Source organism: Eschrichtius robustus, chromosome 20 (assembly GCF_028021215.1).
Source record: "Eschrichtius robustus isolate mEscRob2 chromosome 20, mEscRob2.pri, whole genome shotgun sequence".
Classification (NCBI taxonomy): Eukaryota; Metazoa; Chordata; class Mammalia; order Artiodactyla; family Eschrichtiidae; genus Eschrichtius; species Eschrichtius robustus.
The window spans coordinates 60,741,581-60,765,271 of record NC_090843.1 but is presented as its reverse complement, the minus strand read 5'-3'; the positions used below and the strand labels follow the sequence as shown (position 1 = coordinate 60,765,271).

Here is a 23,691-nt window from a genome sequence, read left to right as displayed (position 1 = left end):
TCTAAGGGAAAAGGCAGACACACGCCACCACCCCATTCACTTCTGTGGACCAAGAAGTGAGGGAGGGGAAGACAGAACCTCACTAGTTTGGTAAAGGGAGTCCAGGCAGACCTGGGGCCTGGGAATAAGAAAAAACATTGCCCTACCAAATCAAGAGATTTGGGTTCTAATCCCAGCTCTGCCACTGATGAGCCGTAAATCTTTGGGCAGATTTGTTAACCTCTGAAGTCGAAATTTAATCTTTTTATCCCCCATCAGCAAAACAAAGGGTTTAAACTAACATGACCTCTAAGATCCCTTTTAATTCCAAAATGTGATCAATATTTTATATATTTTTTTAACCACACATCCACGCACGTTACCTTGATTCCTTCACCCTTCTGTTTATCAAAGGCACTTTCCTACCATCTTTCTATGGTAAGGAAACAGTGACTTAAAAGTTATAACAGAGGGCTTCCCTGGTGGCACAGTGGTTAAGAATCCGCCTGCTGATGCAGGGTACACGGGTTCGAGCCCTGGTTCGGGAAGATCCCACATGCCGCGGAGCAACGAAGCCCATGAGTCACAACTACTGAGTCTGCGCTCTCGAGCATGCAAGCCACAACTACTGAAGCCCACGCGCCTAGAGCCCATGCTCCGCAACAAGAGAATCCACTGCAGTGAGAAGCCCGCGCACCACAACAAAGACCCAACGCAGCCAAAAATAAAAAATAAAAATAAATAAAAATTAAAAAAAAAAGTTATAACAGAAATACAGACCAATGGAATCAAATTGAAGAGTCCAGAAATAAACCCATACGTCTACGTTCAACTGATTCTTAACAAGGGTGTCATGATCATGGGGGAAGAAGTTTCTTCAACAAATGGATATCCACATGCAAAACAATAAAGTTGGACCCTTACCTCACACTATATATAACAATTAACTCAAAATGGATCATAGACCTAAATATTTAGAGCTAAAACTATAAACTCTTAGAAGAAAATTGAGAAGTAAATCTTTCTGACCTCGGATTTGGCAATGGTTTCTTAGATACGACACCAAAAGCACAAGGAATGAAAGAAAAAAACAGGTAAACTAGGCTTCATCAAAACTAAAAACATTTCTGCATCAGAGCAGCATGAAGAAAATGAAAGACACCCACAGAATGGGAGAAAATATTTGCAAATCATATTTCTGCTAAGAGATTTGCATCCAGAATATATAAAGAACTCTTACAATTCAACAATAAAAAACAAACAACTTGGGCTTCCCTGGTGGCGCAGTGGTTGAGAATCTGCCTGCCCATGCAGGGGACACGGGTTCGAGCCCTGGTCTGGGAAGATCCCACATGCCACGGAGCAACTGGGCCCGTGAGCCACAATTACTGAGCCTGCGCGTCTGGAGCCTGTGCTCCGCAACAAGAGAGGCCGCGATGGTGGGAGGCCCGCGCACCGCGATGAAGAGGGGTCCCCGCTTGCCACAACTAGAGAAAGCCCTCGCAGAGAAACGAAGACCCAACACAGTCATAAATAAATAAATAAATAAATAAAAGAACGTGAATTTCTTAAAAAAAAAAACAAAAAAACAAACAACCCAATTTAAAAATGGACAAGATATAATCAGACATTTCTCCAGAAAAGGTATACGTGAAAAGTAGCTCAACATCACTAGTCATCAGGAAAATACAAATCGAAAACACAATGAGATAACCCTTTACACCCACCAGGATAGCTACAACCAAAAAGAAAATACCAAATGTTGGCAAGGACATGGAGAAATTGGAGCTTTTATAAACTACTGGTGGGAATGTGAAACGGTGCAGACCCTTTGGTAAACAGTCTGGCAGTTCCTCAAAATATTAAACAGAGTTACTATATGGCCTAGCAATTAAAATACTCCTAGGTATATGCCCAACAGAAATGAAAACATATGCCTACACAAAACTTGTATATGAAAGTTCATAGCAGCATTATCTTTTTTTTACAGAGGCCCATTCAAGTTGGTTTGTGCATATTTTATTTTATTTATTTATTATAATACATCAATGAAATGTTTTATTTCTATTTTTTATTTTATTTTATTTTTTGCTCACACTGCATGGCTTGCAGGATCCTAGGTCGCCGACCAGGGATTGAACCCGGAGCCCGAGGAGTTAAAGCGCTGAATCCTAACCACTGGACTGCCAGGGAATTCTCCATAGCAGCATTATTAACAACAGCCAAAAGGTGGAAATAACCCAAATGTCCATCAACTGAAGAATGGATAAACAAAATGTAGCGTATTCACACAATGTATTATTATTTAGCCTTAAAAAAGCAATGATGTTCTGATATGTGCTACAACATGAATGGACCTTGGAAACAACATGCTAAGTGAAAGAATCCAGTCATGAAAGACCACATGTTATGATTCTATGTATATAAAATATCCAGATTAGGCAGATCCACAGCAACAGAAAGTAGATTGGCGGTTACCAGGGGCTGGGGGAGGGGCAAATGAAGACTGATGGCTAATAGGTACAGGTTTTCTCTTGGGGATGATGAAAAAGTTCTAAAATCAGCTAGCGGTGATAGTTGGACAACTCTGTGAATGTATAAAAATCACTGAATTGGACAATTTAAAATTTAAGGATGAATTTTATGGTAGGTGAATCATAGCTCAATAAAGCTATTACAAAAAGAAAGCTTATATTCTTTTTCTTGCCTCTCACGTTCTTACAAAGACCTCTCAGGTATCTACAAAAGAAAACGGAGTCATGTGGTTAAGACCACGCTTTTGGAAGGTCAGTACTAAATCTACATCGACGACAATGATTTTGCCCCTCAGGGGACAGTTGACAATGGCTGGAGACATTTTTGGTTGTCACACAACTGGGGAGGGAAGTGCTATTGGCAACTGGTGGGTAGAGGCCAGGGGTGCTGCTAAACATCCTACAATGCACAGGACAGCCCCCTACAGCAAAGAATTATCCCACCCAAAATGCCGATAGTGGCGAGGTTGAGAAACTCAGATCTGCATCTGCATAGCACTACATGAGGTGGGTCTTTGATTAATGCTCAGTGCAATCTAGTTCCAGAGATGTGTACCAAGGTCGGACGCTAGGCTGGGCTCTGGGACAACTAGGGCTGGAGACACCAAGATGAACATCTGAAGTCAGGGGATCTTGGGTGTCTGGGCCATCAGTGTATCCCCGGGTCTTGGCACATTGCTCAGCCATTATTCAAAGAGAGAAAGGATGGCCAACAAACACGTGAAAAGATGCTCAACGTCACTAATTATTAGAGAAATGCAATTCAAAACTACAATGAGGTATGACCTCACACTGGTCAGAATGGCCATCATCAAAAAATCCACAAACAATAAATGCTGGAGAGGGTGTGGAGAAAAGGGAACCCTCCTACACTGTTGGTGGGAATGTAAATTGGTGCAGCCACTATGGAGAACAGTACGGAGGTTCCTTAAAAAACTAAAAATAGAACTACCATATGATCCAACAATCCCACTCCCGAGCATATACCCAGAGAAAAATATAATTCAGAAAGACACATGCACCCCAATGTTCATTGCAGGACTATTTACAACAGCCAGGACATGGAAGCAACCTAAATGTCCATCAGCAGAGGAATGGATAAAGAAGATGTGGTACATATATACAATGGATTATTACTCAGCCATAGAAAGGAACGAAATTGGATCATTTGTAGGGACGTGGATGGACCTAGAGACTGCCATACACAGTGAAGTAAGTCAGAAAGAGAAAAACAAATATCATATATTAACGCACATATGTGAAATCTAGAAAAATGGTATAGATGATCTTACTTGCAGAGCAGAAATAGAGACGCAGACATGGAGATCAAACGTATGGATACCAAGGGGGAAGTGGTGGTGGGAGGAATTGGGAGACCGGGATTGACACATATACACTACTGATGCTATGAGTAAAATTAGATAACTAATGAGAACCTACTGTATAGCACCGGGAACTCTATGCTCTGTGGTGACCTAAATGGGAAGGAAAAGAGGGGATATATGTATAGGTATAACTGATTCACTTTGCTGTAGAGTAGAAACTAACACAACATTGTAAATCAACTATACTTCAATAAAAATTAATTTAAAAGAAAAACAAAGAAAAACAAAGAGAGAAAGGAGTGAAGATCATCCTTGTCCCATCCTTGTAGGGCTTTCATCCCTTTTGTCCATATGGACAGTGTAAATGGCAAACTCACAGCAGATTCGCTCCAGGCTTATTGGCCAAGGAGGACCCAGCAGAGAAGAGATTTTCACACTGAGATCAGCACTCCCACGATGGGGGGGCCTGGGAGAAGGGGACTCTCGGCGCCCATCTCCTGAGAAGCCCTGCAGGATGCAGGCCCTGCGGGATGAGATGTAAGAGGGAAGACACCTCTTTGGAGACCGTCAGGCTTCCCAGAGCATCTCTGCTCACCTCTGGCTTGCTGCTGGTGAATGAGTTTTAACTGGGTTACAGCCAAACTGTCTCCTCCTAAAGGTAATGACTTGCATGGTACCCTCTCCAAGTGCCCCGTTGGCAGGGCTGAGCTGGGCTGCACAGCCAAAGGGGATGGATGTGCTGAAGATTCAGGCTAGCTGGGGGCAGGGACCCTGCCCTGTGTGGTCCCAACGAGGAGGACAGTAGCCAGGGATGTGATCCTGGCCTCCTGAGCACCATCCTCCGAGAGCCCCCTTTTCCCAGTGCCCTCCGGCAGCCAGAAAGGTGGCCCTCGTTCCCAGATGGTGCTGGGTCCCCCTCTTTCAGCTCACACACCCTTCCCTCAGCCCCTCAGCTCGGTGACCTCCCTCCTCGCTCCCATTCCTCTCCACCTTCCATCCCCTTCTCTCCAGGGTGCTGGATAGGTATTATTCTAATTCTGAAATGTGCGATCCCGGTCTCACCTAATTAATTTGGAGACGCCGGAGGAAATGGGTTAAGGCCTGAGCTACTTTCTCACCGTAGGAAAGAAAATTGGTCATTGAGGAAGCGGAAAGCAGATTTTGTGAGAGAATGGCTGCAGCTCTCGGGGTCAAAGAAAGGGACAGAGACCCCTTTGGGGTCGGAAGTGGGGGGAGAGAGAGGGACAGGCAGTGACAAACCGAGAGAAAGGGAGCGACAGAGGGACAGAGGTGGAGACAGAAGGAGAGGGAAAGGAAACAAGGGGAGGGAAGAGATGGACAGAAAGGGAGCCAAACCGATGGGAAGGGAGTCAGAGACTCAGAGCCAGAGACAGGCCGAGGGAGAGATGCAGAGATGATAGAGTAAAGAGAGATACAGACAATGAGACAGAGTCGGGGGGAGACAGAATCAGAGGGTCACAGATAGACAGGCAGACAGAGCCAGAGAGAAAATGGGACACAGAGAAACTCAGAGAAAGAATGAGATTCAGAAGGTGAGAGATGGGGAGATGGGATCAGAGAGAGACCTTCCCAGGGAAAGAGCATCTGGGGGTGAGAGACAGAGACGGGCCAGTGAGGAGTGAGGCTGGTTCCCAGCCAAGGGCAGCCCCGCACCCACCCCCCACCCCGTGCCCACTACAGAGGTCTAATTTAAGAACTTGAAGAATCTGGTTCTTTGTCTTGCTCATCCCAATCCCCCAATCTCCCCCTCCCCCAGAGCCACTTTGCTGCAATATCTGGATATAGGAAACAAAGGAATGCTTTTTGCCTGAATTATCTACCTAATTGCCTTGGTTCGCTGCACATGGATTCCTTGGCTTTCGTGGGTGTGTGGCGAGCAGGGGAGAGTTAATTAATTGGGCAGCAAATCTGAACAGGGAAAACAGTCATTCTGATCACTCAAGCCAGGAAATTTTTGCATTCTTCAGGACTCGTTGCTTGTATATTAACCATCTGCAAAACTGAGATCCCATCTTACATATGGATAGCACTGAACAGGTTCTAAGGGCTTTACCTGCCTTGTCCGGCGTGGCGGCCCTACTAAACCTGGGACCTCTGCAGCTATGGTTACCCCAATTTTAAACACAAAACTGAGGCTCAGACTAATTCTAGGACAAGAACACGATGGAACCAAAATTCCAACCCAGGGCTTCTGGCTGGAGTCCTGACGTCCTGCTCAGTGGGGCTGCCTTTTATACACATCTCACTTTCCTAGGGACTGTCAGCTTGAACGAGTCCTCCCAGTCTCTCCAGCTGGGTCTGCTAATTTAGCAAATGCCGGTTAATATTAGGGCGTGGAGAAACAATTAGTCAATGAGTGGTTCAGGTCAAGACCAATTATTTATTCGCTTAACGCCTTGGTTAATGTTGTCAGTGGTCCCGAGGAATGAAAGTGTGTTTGAATTTCCCTAAGTGTTGAGTTATTGCAATTCCTGTAGGAACCAAGCCTGGTCGACATTTTGATGTGTTGCCACCTGTATTCAAGACATGAAATCTTTCTTAAAATGGCAAATGATTCCCCTAACATGAGAAAAATAAACAAAACCTTGGTTATACCTTTGCTTCATACATAGTCTTGCCAGCTTGGGAAATTAAGGGCTATAATTTATTGAGCCATTACTATGTGCCAAACAGAGTGCTAAACTCTTTTATGCATTATCTTATATAATCCTCAAAATGATCCTATACAGTAGGTGCTATCAGTAGCCATATTTTACTGATGAGAAAACTAAGACTTTGAGAGGTTAGATATCTTGTCTGAGGTCAGAGCTGGTAAGCGGTAAATCCAGATTTCAAACATAAGTAGGTTACGCTACAGAGGCTGACTTTATACCACTGAATTATCCATTCACCCATTTGTCCATCCATCCATCCATCCATTCATCCATCCATTAATCTATCCATCTATCCAACACCCCATCCATCCATCCATCCATCCATCCATTAATCCATCCATCTATCCAACACCCCATCCATCCATCCATCCATCCATCCATCCATCCATCCATCCATCCATCCACCTTTCCTTCCAATCCTCCATCCACTTAATCACATTTATTTTTTCACCTACTGTGTTCCTGCAGTGGTCTCTGAACAGGAGATAACAGAGCATGTTCAATCTTTAGTAGAAAAATCTACCCAGACAGAACTCAGTGGTCACCCAACTGCCCATTTCTATTCACCTTAGTGAGTCATGACCACCAACAGCTATGAAAGTTTTTACATTGTTTTAGCAGGCAACCTTCTATCAAATGAAATTCTGAGTACAACACCAATATACTTCATTAGACTCCTGCTCTGCATGAGGCCAGAGTAAGAGCCAGAGCCCTACTCTACCAAGTTCTTACCCTCCATTCAGCAGTCCCTGGACTTCACGGAGCTTCCAAGTTTGAAAACAAATGTGGCACAAGAGTGCCAGATAAAAACTTGGAATTGTTTTGTCCCAATCTTCACTCATAGAGCAGGGGGTAAAACTTAGGTTCCCCCCAAATTAAGTGGGGAAGCTAGGAACCCTAGTTTATTGATAAGTCTTTTTGAGCTCAATTAACATGCTGTCCATGAAGATACCATGAATATCTCTGCTCACTGAAGTGGAACAAATGGAAACCAGCCTTCTGCCTCTGCCATGTCTCTGGATCTGAGAGCCACATAAATGCCACGGAAGGGAGAAAATCAGTTCAGCCAGCGTTCAGTAAGTTTTTCTGTGCCAAGAGCAAGGCAAGCTGCATAGTTAAGACCCCCTAGTCAGGACCCTTCTCTTTTCGGAAGCAGCAGGAAACAAATTTATGCTGTTGGGATGGGTACGATAGAAGGCCAAACAGATGAACCATTCCATGAACAAACTATTCTGGTTAATGTTTTAATTCCTAAGGACTAATGAGAACACTCTTGTTTTTGAAGAATTTTCTAAAAGCATTCCTGCCTAATTAAGTAGCATATACTGAATATAATTACTTTAAAAAAAAAAAAAAGCAAAGTTCTTCCATGAGAGGGCCACCAACCTAATCTTTAGTTCTCTTCACAGAGAAAACTCAATAAACTATAGACAATCTAGGAAATGGAATCCTACAAAAACTGGAGAATGAACCATGGACAATTCTGATAGCTACTTCTGTGGTATTTCTCCTAAAAGTAGAGTGTAGACATTCTACTCCGGTTAAATAAAATATTCTGGTTATGAGAGTCCCGGATAACTGAGCTTTTACTCGACTCTGCCACTCTGGGAACAGCTAGAGGCCTCTTTACCCTCAGCCTCATCCTTATCTACTGGGCAGTCGGGGTGCTTTTATTCTCTGAAACATGCACTCCAGACAACTGAAGTGAATATATTTTTAATAAACACGGACCGAGGAGAATGGCTTAATTTAGTTCTCCTTTTTTCTGGTTCTCTTACAGTCCACTTGAAAAACACAGCTGCCGGCTTTGTGTGTGCACAAGACCGCTCTCCACGTACACAGAGGCTCCGAATGGATGGGGAGAATCTCCTTTGTTGTGATTAACAATGTTTGTGCATCTGCACCCAGCCGTTCTGCAGGTCTGAGTTGTCCCCGGCACAATCGGAATTCATCATGGCCAATAAACACAGCCGAACTTAGCAAGGGAAAGCTCGGCCTGCCTGCTTTGTTTTTCAGGCCGGCAAGGCAAGTCACTGCATCCCAATGAGTGCCTGACCTGGAGCCGTCCCTCGATGACGCACCGCAGCTAGGTACAGGGTCGACGTGCACCCCCTGGGACCCCAATTCATCCCTAACGGCCTCTCCTCCACACACGCCACTCCTTGCCTCGTGAATCATGTGAAAATGTACCCAGGCCTGGGAAATTCGGTAGCATCTACACCGAGCCTAGACTTTTTCAGAAATATCTGGACTGTTTGAGCATGAATCAAAGATCTGGACGTGTCAAGGCCAGCTACCGTCTGGACCTGGGAGAACAAAACTGCTACCGAGACTTGTTAGCAGGGTCACTTGGGCAGCCAGGAGATCGATGAGTTAATAAATGCACCTACCGCTGCTCTTACTGTTGATACCCTTGGTGTCATTTTCCTGATTTGCTATAAACACAGACGTAAATCTATAGGAGAGGCAAAATGAAGGCGGTATTGCCCACTGGCTAAACACAGGGATTCTGGAGCCACAGTACCTGGGTCAGAATTCCGGCCACTTAGGATATTGGTGATCGTTAGGCAGCTACTTAAGTGCCCTGTGGTTCTGTGTCCTTGTTGAAAAAAATAAGGCCAAAATAACAAGGCCAAAAATAACGGCTACCTCTTAGGGTTATTATGAGGATTAAATGAGTTCACATTTGTAGTGCACTTAGAACAGAACCTGGCACCTCGTAAGCACTAAACATTCGATTAATAAATCAATCCAAATACAGCCTCCCCGTGTCTAGAGGCTCAGCCAACAGAACCACAACGAAAGTCCATGCGTACAGGTGCAAGAGGGGAGTCTTGGCGGGCTGACTCAACAATGCCAGATGGCAAAACTCCTGGTGTGGCGAGGGAGCCACATGGCACGGCTGTGGCTACGGGTCATCCTGGAAGGGACCACCTACCTCCCATACTTTCCACTCAGGCCTAAGGTCAGAAATGCATCTGGTCACACACCAGCTTTTGCTAAACCCTGAACTTGGACTCTGCAAGCCAAGTGCAAAGAGAGTATCTATTTGTTCTTTCCTGTGAGGCCATCACAAATCGTGCGTCTGCTACCAGCCAAGGAAACTTCGAGATAAAAAGCACAGGGATTCACGTCATGAGCAAAACAAATCAGGATCCTGTTGGGGTATTAAAAGGGCAAATGGGTCAAATGGGCCGGGGCAACATTTTCTGCAAAAGACTCAGTTATTTTTTTTTCTTCCTTCTTCCTACCTCCCTTTTTCTTTCTTTTCTTTCTTCAATTTCTTTTTTTTTTCCTTCTTCTATTAAAAAAATTATAAACATCATTGTCATTTCCAAGTTCAAGTACCTTCTCATCAATGCCACTATTGAAGGGGTGGGGTACACAAGGGTGGGGTTGCCCAGGTGGGCAGACCTCATGCCAGGGAAGTCAATATTGGCTTCCCATGAGAATTAACTGGAATTGCGTCCTAACAATAGAATGGACCACCTCCAGGGGGAGGGGGAGCCCCAGCTCTAGATGCAGCTGGCGCGCCCAGCGGGAGAGGCATGAAAGCACCTCATCAGCCCCTTTCACCCAAGAGAGTCTATGAGTTTAAGATGCTAAAGACAAGCATTCCCGTGAGGCCACGTGGAGACAGCATTCTTATGTGAATGGAACGTTGGAGGAAAATGCATTTTCTTCTGCACCCCAGGGCTGTTGCATCTGAAAGGACAGACCTAGACTCTGCGTTCCTGAATTTCCCAGGTGTGCGGAGATCAGAATGGGCCGGAGATGAACACACCTCCACAACTTGATAGCCCCCAACCCACAGCAGGGCCAACAGGCCAGAGGGGGCCAAGCGACTCACCCAAGGTCATGGGCCCAGGAAGTGACAGAAGTTGCCATTAGCCTGCCTCCTATCTCAGGAAGTGCTCTAAGGCAGGGAAAGATGGATGACGACCTCCAAGAGTGAGGGAAAGGGGGCTTTGCTAGGGGTCCCTCGAGAGCCACAAAAGCAGGCAAAGAGCGGTCCATGTCCTCTTCCATAAGGGTGCATCTAAGTACATCCTATCTTGTCCTACAGTGGTGTTGGGACAGTGATGCAGGAACAGGCAATAGGGAAAGAACGGAGGGAGGAAAGACAGAGGTCTCTGTCCTCTTATCCCCCAGAGAGAGCGCCAGACCTCCTAAGTCTGCCTTCAGGACCCTAACCTCTTGCGCCCATCTGGTCACCCTGCGGCAAGATGGAATGAGGGGCGCCCTGGGTGGTGGCATCGTCCATCACAGAATTCTCAAAGCCAAAAGCGAGAGTTTCTGGATTCTAGAAACTCAGGGAAATACAAAAAAGAAACAAGAAACAAGAAAGAGGGGAAATAAGCGGGAGCCCCCAGAGGGAATTCAAGAGGGAATTCGAAGCGGCCTACAGGCAAGCGTCACCAAATTCAGCAGAAATAGGGGCAGGCTAATCCCAGTCAATAAAACAGACAAGGAAATTATAAAATGCTTTAAAGGAAATGCATTTTTACTGCTTCCTGGGCCACTGCAGGATTACAAACTAGGCTAAAAAAAAACATTGATCTTTGGAGAGCTACTTTATTGAACAGATAAGAATGATTTGTAATTAGCATGCCAATTGTCTACAGAAGAGCCTGCTTGAAAACAGTCTGTCTTTCTGCCTGGCGGATGCGCCCTGCACAATCTCTGCAGTCTTGTCTGAGCTATTAATCTGTTCATCACAGCTTTTTATCAGAGACAGAAAAGAAAAGCAACTTTGCTGAGGTCCAATTTGGATAAATTTTGAATTAGCAGAGTCTGAATTGATGCAGTTTAATGAAGTTACAGCAGGACAAGTTCAAGAAGGAGAAAGGGAGGAAGCCAGGAAAGGAAAAAACTCAACAGAAGAGGAATCAAAAGAAGGACAGATGGAGAAAGAGGCAGCAGCGGACAAAGACACCGAAAGGAACAAAAAGAAACATTTTAATGATGTGACTGAAGAGAGAGAGAGAGAGAGAAGCCACAGATCCTCCGCTAAAAGCCAGGTTCTCTTCGCAAATGCTCAGAGTGGGTACGAAGCTGGCTGCTGAGGACCTGAGAACAGAAAAGCTGCGTGATTTCTCACAGCACGAAGAGCCTTCGGAGCCACCGGGATAGCGTTCCTGGAAAAGCTCAGGCAAATTTCTCAGGATGCAGTGAAGAGTCAGAGGGGGTCCAAGAGGGAGGCTGGAAACCAGATTCTTCCGAAAGTTCTGGAACAGCCTCAGCACTTGGGCTGGGCCTCGTGCCTGGTCATTTCAGGAGGTGGGTTAACACGAGCCCACCCCCAGCTGCCCAGACATCGGGGTGACTGAGGCCAGAGTCCCTACTAATAGGATCCGAGGCCGATCCGAGGGCTGGAGGAGAAAAGCCCTCCTGGCAACAACTTCTTTGCTACTGTGGGGTTCAGCCCCCTCCGTGCCCCTGGATGACGGCAGGCGTCTGTGTCCCAGGACCTCAGAAGCGGGGGGGATGGATGGATTCCGGACACGCTCCTGCTTCTCCTCGCCCCGGCACGCATTCTCAGGGTTCCAACCCCTCCTCGCTGGAGCAGCAGGATGGAGGAAGAGGGAAGGGTTGCCTGTCTGGGTGTGAAGCATCCTTCCCAGAAGACGACATTTGGCTCAGGGAACCGCGACTCTGTCCAGAGGACAGATGTCCTAAGTAATGAGACTTTAATGCCGGAGCTAATGGGAACAGTACACGAGACCACGTGCCAAAAAAGCGAGGAAGAACGAGAGTGCTTGTGAAGCCTGCAGAAAGCAGTGACTCCTCTCCCAAACGCGAGGGAACAGGGCCAAGCTCGCAGCCGCCCAGAGCCCGGCTGGAACCCAGCCTCCACAGGTCCCGAGATGGGGACAGCGGCTCTGGACAAGCATTCTCCCGCCCCTCTGACCGGGGTGGGGCTGAAAACAATGCTCAGGACCGCCACGTTCCCACACCCGCCTCGATCCGACGGTCAGGGACCCCTGCACTGGAGCTGCAGACCCCGGGGCGTGAGCCCCGCCAGGGACCACCACCGTGGCCGTGACCGTGACCACCACCACCAGCCGCAACAGCTGGAGCTGGAGAGCAAAACCCAGGGCTCCTTCCCTTTCACAGGCTTTTCAAGACAGAGGGCTTGAGGGCCCGAGAAGCAGAGAAACGCGGGGAAAGATTGAGGAATGAGGAAGCAGGGCGCGGAGAATTCAGGCCAGCCGGCAAAGAGCAGAGAAGCAGGAGTGAGCTGGCCGGAATCCCGGGTCTCGCACGCACTGGGCTTGAGGTTATAAACGGGGCGGGGGGGGGGGGGGCTGTGATAAATGGGGCTGTTGTGAGCCATCCGTCTCTCCATAATTAAAACTGGGCATGGCCCGAGGTCCATCCTCTCGCCCCCAAATCCCTTCTTTTCTCTAGTGCCCCATTACTCTCAGGAGCCAGGACTCCTGCAGAATTGCCCTGGGGTCCTTGCAATACTCTAAAGGTTTGCCGGGGGGCGGGGAGTCGTTTTAAGGGTTTTTTTTCAATTAAAACCCATGTGGTTTTGTTCGTTTGTTTTTATTCTTTACGTCTTCTTTGTATTGTCTTCACAATCCTCCACCAACATAATCCATTCTTGAAGAGGAGCCCTTTCACTGCCCTGGGCGCCTGCATGCCCTGCGTGCAATGCAAGTGAGGCCACCAGCCCGGCACTGAGGTACCCTGGCCCGTAGGTCACTCACCGCCAGTCCCTTCCAGCGATAACTCATCCCAGGGCACGAGCGTGTGGGTCTTTGCTTTCTCAAGTAGTCTGAGTATCACTGACCCGTTTATATTCAGGAAGGTGAGAGCCAACTGCCTTGTTGGCCCCCAAAGGAGACAGAGACCAACCATGGACTAGCTGTGTGACCCTGGGCAAGTTACTAAGCCTCTCTGAGTTGATTCTGTCATCTGTTAAATGGCCACCAGACCCAGGGTGGTGGAAGGATGCAGTGGGATAATGCAGGATGCCGGGTTCAGAGGGAGCCCCGGAGAAGGGGGGCTCTTCTGAGTGTTTCCCTGTTCCCCGCCCTGCTTCACCCATGTGACCTTGAGTCCTCATCTGAGATCTCAGGTCTTCAACACCAGCTTCCTGGAGTGATGGGTGACGGGGTCCCGTAAGCTCCTAGGAGACTGAGTTCCCCCCTTCCTGACACCTGAGCAGAGGAGGGGGGCGCCCAGCCGCAGAGCAGGACTCCTCCCAGAGCGCTCGAGAGTGACTGTTAGGGGGCGGGCAGGGTCAGAGGTTCTGCCCCAGCCCCTCACCACCCACTAACTCTTACTGAGAAGAAGGAACCCCGCCCCAGCTACAGAAGCACAGCCGCTGCTTCCCCAGCACCAAAGTGGAATAAGAATTGGCCACAGGGCTTCCCTGGTGGCGCAGTGGTTGAGAATCTGCCTGCTAATGCAGGGGACACGGGTTCGAGCCCTGGTCTGGGAAGATCCCACATGCCGCGGAGCAACTAGGCCCGTGCGCCACAACTACTGAGCCTGCGCGTCTGGCGCCTGTGCTCCGCAACAAGAGAGGCCGCGATAGTGAGAGGCCCGTGCACCGCGATGAAGAGTGGTCCCCACTTGCCGCAACTAGAGAAAGCCCTCGCACAGAAACGAAGACCCAACACAGCCAAAAGTAAATAAATAAATAAATAAATAAATAATAAAAATAAAGGAATTCCTTTAAAAAAAAAAAAAAACTAGTGAATTTAAAAAAAAAAAAAAAAGGAATTGGCCACAACTGCTGCAGCTGGTGGCCCCTTGTCACCCGCCCTTAAACTCGGCCTGCCCCACCCTCGCTCCATGTCTGTGATCAACCTCATGGAATGAACACACTTTTGGGGGGGGTCTGGGGAGGCGCAGGAAACGCACATTAGGACACTAGCGGCAACGCTCACCGGAAACCCCATCTTCCTGTGCTTGTAAACGCTTCTGCCTCGTCGATGGCTCTCTGGCCCAAGTGGTGACCTCGTCTGGATGCCAAATTGCAGAGGGGCTGGCATTCAGTGGAGAGGAGGGAGCGCAGGGCACAGCCGGCACCTGGCTCTGACCCCAAGCCTGGCCGCACGCATCCCAAAGAAATCGGGTCCCTTTACCCTCAGAATCAAATTAAGAATCCAAGTTGCATTTCTCATGCAGAAATGTGGGACTATTTTTTAACCCTTTCTGGGCAGTTATTTGAGCCATTTTCTGCATATTGAACCCCTTTCTCTTCCCCTCTCCCCCAGCTCCTCCCTCCGCTGTCTGCCCGGACACATTGAGAGAGCATGAAGCTGATTTTCTTAAGGTTGGTAATTATCCTTCAGTGAGGGGAGGGGCTCCTTCCTAGTGGTCCTCACGAGCACGGGGCTCTGATGCCGGGCTGCCATTCAATACCGGGACGCCTCCTCTGGGCACCTGCCTTTGGAGGCAGCTGACACGGCCCAGTGGGCCAGCAGGTCTCCTTACTGGAGGCACCCTTCATTTCTGATCAATAACCAGCCAAGCACCTATTTCATCCGTCGGCCTCAGCCCCATGACATCGCTGCTTACAAAAATCACATCTACCCTAGGAGGATAAAAATATGCTACCATCATGAAAAGTCAAAAGAGCATGCATGGGCTCTGAAAGCACTTCCAAGAGAGGAACCGCGGCAATATCTCCCAGAGAAGAATCAGCGTGTGGCCTCCCAAAGTGACTGCTTAGAAGGATGACATATTAGGATAGTTATGTCCTGGTTCTTTCCAAGGAGGACGTGGGCACAATGCAGGCAAAAGCCCCGAACTGCATGCCACAGACGTTAATTTCTCATAATGACGGGACCCAAATGTCCAGCTTCATTAGCCATCCTCCCCAAAGCTTCTCTGAAGCCCTCACCTTGTATTCACCCTGGCCCTGCGGTCTCTCGGCCCAGAGCTGAGAAAGGGCAGGATGGGCACCAGTCAATGTACGTCTGCGGGTCACAGAGCTGTCTTATACGTAGGGAGCCATCCTGGAGGACAAACCTGAAATCACTCCCTCGCAGGACCACGGGATGCCTGGGGGGGGGCTCTGGTCTCTGGCCGGTTGGACCAGGTCGGACCTGGTTGGTTTCAGCATCCCCACCCATCTCTGGGACGGAGAGAAAGCATTCACAGCCCGTATTTTTCATTACAGGTTTCTGCCCATAGTTTTATCCAGTGACCCATTGCTCTGGTTCACAAGTTTTTGGCTCGCGCTATATTTTCCTTCTTCAAATGAGCTGCATTACTCAAATCTTATTAAAGGATAATAATAATAAACTTAGATCAGGGTATTGCCCTTTCCAAAGGAATTCGGAGAAACTGCCAAGGACCAGGGAAGATGAACAGAAATCATTTTAGTGGATGGAAAAATTGAATGAGAAAGGGCTGAAAAAATGTAGGGAAGCAAGAGAAGGGAGAAGGCTGTCACTCACATCTCTAAATACCTGAAAGTTATTTGTACGTAAAGTAAAATAGAATAGATTTCCACTGGGCAAGAAGACAACGCTGTGGCCCAGGATACCGGCACCCTGGCTTCTATAGTTGCAGATCACTCACCCCCTCCCTGAGGACCCTTGGCTTTGTCATCTGGCCTCACTGCGCTTCAGCTGCCTGGCTTACAAAATTAGAGAGTTAAGTTAATATGACTTGCCCACAATAAAAATTCTATGGTTCTGTAATGGATGACTAAATAATAGAAAGCACTACTCTGCCTTTTCAGAACATTTTGGTTTTACTTCTAGAGATTAAAAAAAAAAAAGACGAGGTTAGCAATCTGTCCTGAATGGGTGTAAAATAAGCCTGCTCAAGCCCAAGGGTCTGAGACCCTCTGAAGGGCTGCTGGTAAACCCTCCTGCCAAGCCCTCTTCCCCGTCTGCAACATCCAAGAACGAAGATGCTGGAAGTGGGGGGTCATAAATGTGACTCAGGGAAAAATAACAGGTAGGAGTTTCCTAAGGTAGAGAAAAGAGGGGAAAAAAATCACAGCAGACACTATTTTTAAAATGAACTTAACCTAGGCCCTCATACAGTCTGTCAGAGCTCCCTCCCCTGCCACCAATCTGAGATGGTCTATACACAAGGAAGTTCAAACCACAACACTGTGGCTCCACGGGATATATACTGTCAAGGGATGTACTGAGAATTGTAAGACAACATGCACTTGAATTCACCCTAATTTCAAACATAAACTGTGCAGGACTTTGGTGGGGGGGGGGGGGGTGGCAGAGAAGGCCAGTGGTGACACCCAGCAGCCAGGGGCTGGGTGCTACTTCTAACATGCAGTGGGGACTCTGGCTGACTACGGCGAGAAGCCAGAGAGTGAAGATCTCAGGGCCATCCTGGCAGGCCCTGGAAAACCCGGCAGGGCAGCTGGGGGGATGAAGCTTTTTTCTGCGTAGTTCCCTTCTCTTCTGGATCCCAGGGCGTGTCTGTCTGGGATCACCTCTTTCGGTCAGCTCACTTTTTCAGCTCTCAATCACTACTTCCTGCACAACTGATCTGAAATCGACTGCACACTCACTTGATCTCTCATTAAAACAGGTTGGAAACAGTGCGCTGGACTTTTTCTCCTCCTGTGATGTGGCAGCCGAGAGAACTGTGGGTCAAGTCTTAGTAACTCAGCAGCAGATTCCTCCGAATGAATGTGCTCTGGGCGTGGGACAGGGTTGTGGGCAGGGAAAAGGGACCGATGTGCATGCCTTCTGGGGCTGGGGTGAGGTGGGAGAGGCCAGGAAGACAGCAAGCAACGTTCCAGGGAGGAGTGTCCAAGGGCAGGGCTTTTTGCATGGCTGACCTGCTCAATGGAGAGTGAACTCTGCTTTGCCTCGTGGGTCAAAGGTAACATACACTCGACAGGCTTACATTTTATAATTTGAAATGTTCCTTGCCCACAGCGGGTGGGCAGGGCTCATCTGTTGAATGAATACATATGCACATAGCTGCAGGGGTCAGGAGGAAACCAAGCACAGATCTGGACAATGCCACCCACCTCTCTCACCTGATTACCTTCCTCCCTTTACTATTTTTGTTTCTTTCTGTCTTCCTGGTATCCTTCCCCGAACCCCTCCCTCCATAAGCCTTCTTAAATTCTTCCACAATTTCACTGCTTTCCCTTCATGCATTTTGTTTTTTTTTACTCAAAGAAAATGGAAAACATGCAAGGCTAAGACCTTCAGTCCAAGGCAAGATGCTTTATTTTTCTTTCCCAACAACTGCTATGTTTGAAGTTAAAAAAAAAAAAACAAAAAAACAAGTTGACTCTCGGTTTAGATCAATTCATTATAGTGAGCCCACCGTGCTTCAAAAAATGGAGTGTTTGGCGTGATTTGACAATTCACTGCCTAGGAACCTAGGAAGAGAACTCACTGAATCAGCCGGCAGAGTGGTCCCGCTACTGCAATTATGTGGTCTGTGAGGACAAAACAGAGCTCTTTGGGTTTGTAATTATTTTCTGGAGGAAGAAAAGGTAGGACACAGTGTTCCCTTGATGCTTCTAGAAATAAGCAGAGGAACCCGAAGATGAAGGCCCCTTTGGATGGCTACCAGGGTCGCCTCCTAATATGCTTCCTTTTCCCTCATAACAGGTTTTTCGTTCCTCAGCCCTGAGTACTTCTCCACACCCATCCCCACCTTAAATTCCTCCATCCCTTCATCCCTGTGCAGGCGGTGGGAGGACCGGAGGCACCTCTGGCCTCACCAACTGCACCTACAGCACCCTGGTAGCTTCCTGACCTATCTGTTAATTAGCCTTCTTTGTAACAAGCAACACAGTTCCTCCCTCAGAATGATTCTCATCTCCAAGACTCCAACGAACGAACACGGGGTGAGGAGGAAGGAACGGGCTGGAATGTGGGACGGCTGGTTTGGAACCGAATGTCAACAGGGAGCCCGCCTCTGAGGCCCGTGTCCTGGGCAGAGCCCCTGCCCTTGGAGGCCATGGCAGCCCCTCACTGAAGAGACAGCCCCAGGGAAGCATCGCAGAAGCCACTCGTGAAACACTGAGATGGGCGGACGCCTGCGGGCCGGCAGCTTCAGCCTCAGCCCGGGCAGGTGGAAAGAAGGGCTAGGTGAGGCCGAGATCCTGGTGGGAAATGGGGTTCTGGGTGGGAAAGGTGGGCACCCGATGTCCAGGGCTCTCCAGATCCAGAACTCGGCTGCGCCTTTGATCCCTGCGGCCACCTCTTTCCCCTCCCTGAGGTCCAGCTGGGAGTCTGTGCTCACGTGCTCTGGTGTGAGAGGCGATGGTTGCCCCAGAGACACCGGGGTGGGGGGGGGACTTCTCACACAGATGGCAAGGTCTAATCACTTCTGGAAAAGACTAAATCTTCCTCCCTGCGGGGGCTGGAGAGGGAAGAAGAAGGCCCGCCCTAAGGGGGACAGAGGAGGCAGATGGCTGGTCCTAAGGCAACATCTTCCTTTTCACCCTTCTAACACTCCCACAAACGTCCCTCCCGCTCAACCCGCTTGCCCAACCACCATCTTCACAGAGGCTCACACGCCGGAATCGGTAAAATACTCTTTGCCTTTCCAGAAAGGAAATGCCTTTGCTGAACTATTTCAAGGAGTACGGAACCCAGCACATATCCCACCTCTTCTGTGGACCTCTGAAGAGTATACATTCCTCCTCCTCCACTTTCCCCAGGGAGGACCCATTATGGTGTGAATATTTATCTCTTTCTCCATCGTTCTCTCCTTTTCCCTACCCCAGGTCCCCAACAAGGCAATCTGCACCCCAAACTCCCTGAAACAGCAAGCGACGACCTCCGAGGCCTGAGCAAAGTGGGAGCGTGGTGGTACCACTCATGCACGCCCGGGAGTCGGTGGGCAGCTCCTGCAAACGTGCACACTCACCCCGACACGCCTGGGAAGGGAGAGGTTGGGGTGGGACGCCGTTGTGCCTGAGTTATCCAGAATGGAAAAACGTTCCCCTGACCTGCCCAAGGTCATTCAGGGAGTGTCCTAGATGCATCGCTCGTGCTCTGTCCTCTCTCCCACCCCCCTCCCAAACACGGAGACATGCTCTGTCCCCTGCCTAACAAGCATCAACATGATGGCTTCCCAAGCACTGAACAGGCGAGACTGCAGCTGCTGGAAGAGGTGCTGTGAACTGAATAAAATCAGGAGGTGAATTTGAGAGAGAAACAGCCCACATTTACATAATGGTCTGAGGGCTGAAATGCATCGCCCTTCCCATGGCTACCTCTCTTTCCCAACCTCGGAGAGAAACTGCCCCCACGGCATCGCCATTGAGCCGCACACCTATACACACACTAGTCGCCCTAGTTTGGAGTGGGTTGGGGAGTCAGCATGGTGGGGGGACAGTGACATCTCCAAGGTCAAAGCCCACAGAACGCAGGCCAACGCCAGCATCCAAAGGCCATCAGCATCCTCCCAGGTGATGATGAATAAATTCAGTAGGAGGTGGAGGGCAGGGCAGGGGGCAGGTCTCCCCAAGGGTGCAGAGAAGAACGGCTCGGGGAAGAGAGAAACCCAAAGAAAACTTTGTGGGAATCCACTGGCAGGAGGTCCCGGCCAGAATGGAAAGTGTGATGAGAGGCCAGAAGCATAGAAGAAGGAGAAGGTGAACAACCGAGGGGACCAGAGGCAGAGGCAGAGGCATAAGAACCAGGCACATCTGCTTCAGGAAGGGGAGCCAAGAGAGAGAATTCTTTGCCAGACAAAACCCAAAGGAGGCAGCGTCTTTGTCCTGATTTTGCTCTCTCCATCCCATCGACCCTCTGCTTTTAAGAGCCAGCACTGACCACAGACCATGTGCCACGATTCCTCCATCATTTTCCAGGACCAACCAGCCACAGACTTACTCCCTGAGAGATAAGATGGGGGTGGGATGAAGGCAGTGGTACTTCAGGGTTAACGAGTGAGGCTGATAAACCCATCTCCTCTCAGAAGCACCCAATTCCAACACCCGAGTTTGTCAACATGAAAGTACCCACACTTTGTGGATCTGACTCAAAATCCGCCAGAGTATCATCTTTTCTCAACACCCACAGTATCCAGGGGGGAAAGAAATCACGCCCAGAAATTTCTATCTGCCTTTCTCTCTCTTCATCAAGGTACAGGTGACTAACGTCCGCAGCAGCGGGGCAAGGTTTTCAGGCCCAAAGGGTAAGAGGCAGAGTGCAGAGATGAGCTAAAGCTGTACGGCTCAGGGTGCGGGCCCGCCGGGCAAACTCAGAGAAACCAGTCTGGGCAGTGTGGGGTGGTCCCAATTACTAGGGCAGTGCCCACACCATGTGCCAGAGATGGAGGCATGTCCCGGGGCAGGGTTTGTTCCTTGAAAGACTGCTGAACCACATCCAGCCGTTCATGAGCACGAGGGCACTGGAAGCAGGGCTGAGTTTGCACCCCCTGGGCGCATCATTAACAGAGTTGTAAAGAGAGGCTGGTTTCCCGTTCCCAAGGGGCGCTCGGGGAGCTAGAGGGCGGGGTGGGAGGGAGGCAGTCAGGGTGGAACCCTGCACAACCATATTTCAAGCTCTTGGCGTTAAGTTTCGGTGGGAGGCAGCCCCCACTGCCTCCCTATGGAAACAGTGAAAGATACCCACCGGGTTGAACACAGCAAGAAGTGTTAACTCAGAGAGTTCTGCCCACAGGGTTTAAAAGAACAAGTCCTCCAGTCTCAGCAGGAAAGCAGAGCATCCCACTCGGCAGGATGTGATGAATAGACACCATATGCCCTTGGTCAAGATGGAATGGTTAGATCTGCATTCCTTCTCACCCCAGGAGGCTTCTTTTCCGTATCACCCGCATCTCCAACACACGGGAATACTCAGTTCACACTCTTTTCAGTAAGGTTCCAACATCGTTCAATCTCCTACATCCAAGATGACGCTCTGGTTTGACTCAGAAAACCGAATGCAGTAAGAGCCTGCACCGAGGCGCCCACCTGCCTTGAAAACTGCACCCTGGACCCCTACCCAGGGTTACGGAATGTGGACAATTCTTAGACGCAAACTCACGGACTCCACCACTCCCTACTTTGCCCTGTAAATCCCCCTACCAACCAAAGCATGCGTTCCCGGTTCTGAAGAAATGGAGAAGAGGGCACAGAAGGCTCCGATTTATTGCCTGTGAAAGAGGCAAGGGGTCCTCAGTTGACTTAAAAGAGTCGAGAGAGAGACAGAGACAGAGACACGGGGGGTGGGGGGGTGCGGAATGCCAAGAGCCAAGAGGACAGGGAAGCCTGGAAAGAGGGGTGAGGCCGCCGGGAGTCTGGGGGCAGGCCCCGGGCGGCCGCGCTCACCTGTGGATGTTCATCTCCCGAGGAGGGCGGTGGGCCTTGTCGTACGAGACCTTGGCGAAGACGCCGGCCACGATGACGAAGGCGATCACCCCGCAGGTGATGTAGACGGTGAAGTTGGTCTTGTCCTTCTCCGGGTCGTACTTGTTCTCGGGCCCCGGCGACACCACCTTGGTGCTGGGTGTCTGCACCCACACCGGACTCTGGTAGTTGGTGCACTGGCGCTGGTCCAGCTTCTCGTGGCGCTTCTTGCAGCAGAAGCGGTAGTAGCAGGTGCCGCAGCAGTACAGGTAGCCGCTCTCGCTGTTGTTGCACTCGAACTCCTTGTCGTACTGGCCGCTCACGTCGTAGTAGCCCCAGCACGTCTCGTAGGTGACGGGCGCGCTGGCCGCCGCCGCCACCGCCGCCGCGGGCTGCCCCCGCCGGCTCCCCACCTCCGGGCCACCGGGCGCCCGGACGGTGCCGTTCAGCTCGCGGCCGCCCCGGGCCAGGGCGCCCCCGGGCCGCCGGCCCCCGACGGCCGCGGCGCCGGCGCTCAGGGTCCGGTTGGCGGCGCGGCCGCGGGCGCCCCAGGCGCCGGGCAGGAGGTCCAGGGGCTGGAGCGCGAGCAGCGGCAGCAGCAGCAGCAGGAGGCGCCGCAGCGCCATGGCGGGGCCGGGCGGGAGGGCGCGGGGAGGCTTCCGCGGCAGGCCGCTCCCCGTGCCGGCCGGGCTCCGAGGGGGCCGCGCGGGCCGGGCTGGCGGCGCGGGCCGGGCTGGCGGCGCGGGGCGGTCAGCGGCGCCGGGGCGATGGCGCCATCGGGGCGCGGGCGGCGGCGGCGGCGGCGGCGGCGCGCGGTGCGCACGGACCAGCCCGGCGCGGGCGGCCGGGACTCAGGCTGCGCGCCGGCTCCGCGCTCCCCCCGCGGGCTCGGCGCGCCTCCCGGGCAGCCCCATCCCCCGCCGGCGGCGGCGGCGGCCCCGCGCGCGGCTCGGCTCAGGCGGGACGCGAAGCGCGGCTCCCGGCGGCGGCTGCGGCGTGCTCCCGTCCGGGCGGGTCCTGCGGGACAAGACGGGGAGCTGGTCACGGGGTGGGGCGACCGGGAGGCGGGCGGCGGGCGGCGGGAAGGGAGGGAGCGCGCAGCCCTCGAGGAGCGAGGCTGGGGCCGGGAGGGGCGCGGAGCCCGCTCCCGAGACGGGGCCCCGAGGCCCCGGGCGCACGGGCCGCCCGCTCCCCGGCCGCCAGCCCCGCGGCGCGCCCGCGCCGCCGCCGCCGCCGCCGGCTCCCCGGGACGGAGCGGGCGGCGCCTGGGGTCGGGCGGCGAGCGGGGGAGCGCGCGGCGCCCGACCTCACTCACTCACCATGCCCGGCTGCGACTGCAGAGGCGGCGGCGCGGCGGCCGGAGCGAGCGGCCGAGCCGGGAGCCGCCTGCACGAGTGCCGGAGAGTGTGCGAGAGGAGCGAGGGAGACACCCGCACACGCGGGAGCGCCGCGCGGGGAGGGGACGGCCGGGGCCGGCGGGGGCGGCGGGGGAGGGGAGGCGAGCGGAGGGGGGCGCCGCTCACCGCCGCCCACGTCTCCACGCCCGGGCGCCCGGGGGAGGGGGCGACTCCTCTTCGCCGCTCCCCGCTCGCGGCGCCCGCAGCTCCGCGTCACCAAAGCCCAGGACACCGGTTCATCAACGCGGCGAACAGGGGCCCGGGAGCCGGCCCTTGGCGGGCCCAGGTCCCCCTGCCCGGGCCCGGTCCAGCCCTCGCGGCCGCTCCCGCCCCACCCCAGTCCGTGCGTGCGCGGCCCGAGCGGGAGTTGGGGTGTCTGCGAGCCTTTGCCTCTCCCTAGTGGCGACGCTCGCAGCGGAGGGAAGCGGTCAGGCCCATTGCTACAGGTTCCTAAACTGAGACCAGGGGTCAAGTGGCTCCTCTGAAGTTACTGGGCTACCAGCGAGCAGG

At 51.4% G+C, this 23,691-nt stretch overlaps 1 protein-coding gene across 3 annotated transcripts in view; it reads right to left on the bottom strand.

The window, feature by feature from the left end:
• Positions 1-22,410, bottom strand: part of SHISA6 (shisa family member 6) — a 256,659-nt gene extending 234,249 nt beyond the window's left edge. For all 3 annotated transcript variants that reach the window (XM_068531004.1, XM_068531005.1, XM_068531006.1), the window contains exon 1: positions 21,767-22,410. In XM_068531004.1, coding sequence (XP_068387105.1) covers positions 21,767-22,410 — 644 coding nt within the window. The remainder of the gene's footprint in view (positions 1-21,766) is intronic.
• Between the last annotated feature and the right edge of the window lie 1,281 nt (positions 22,411-23,691).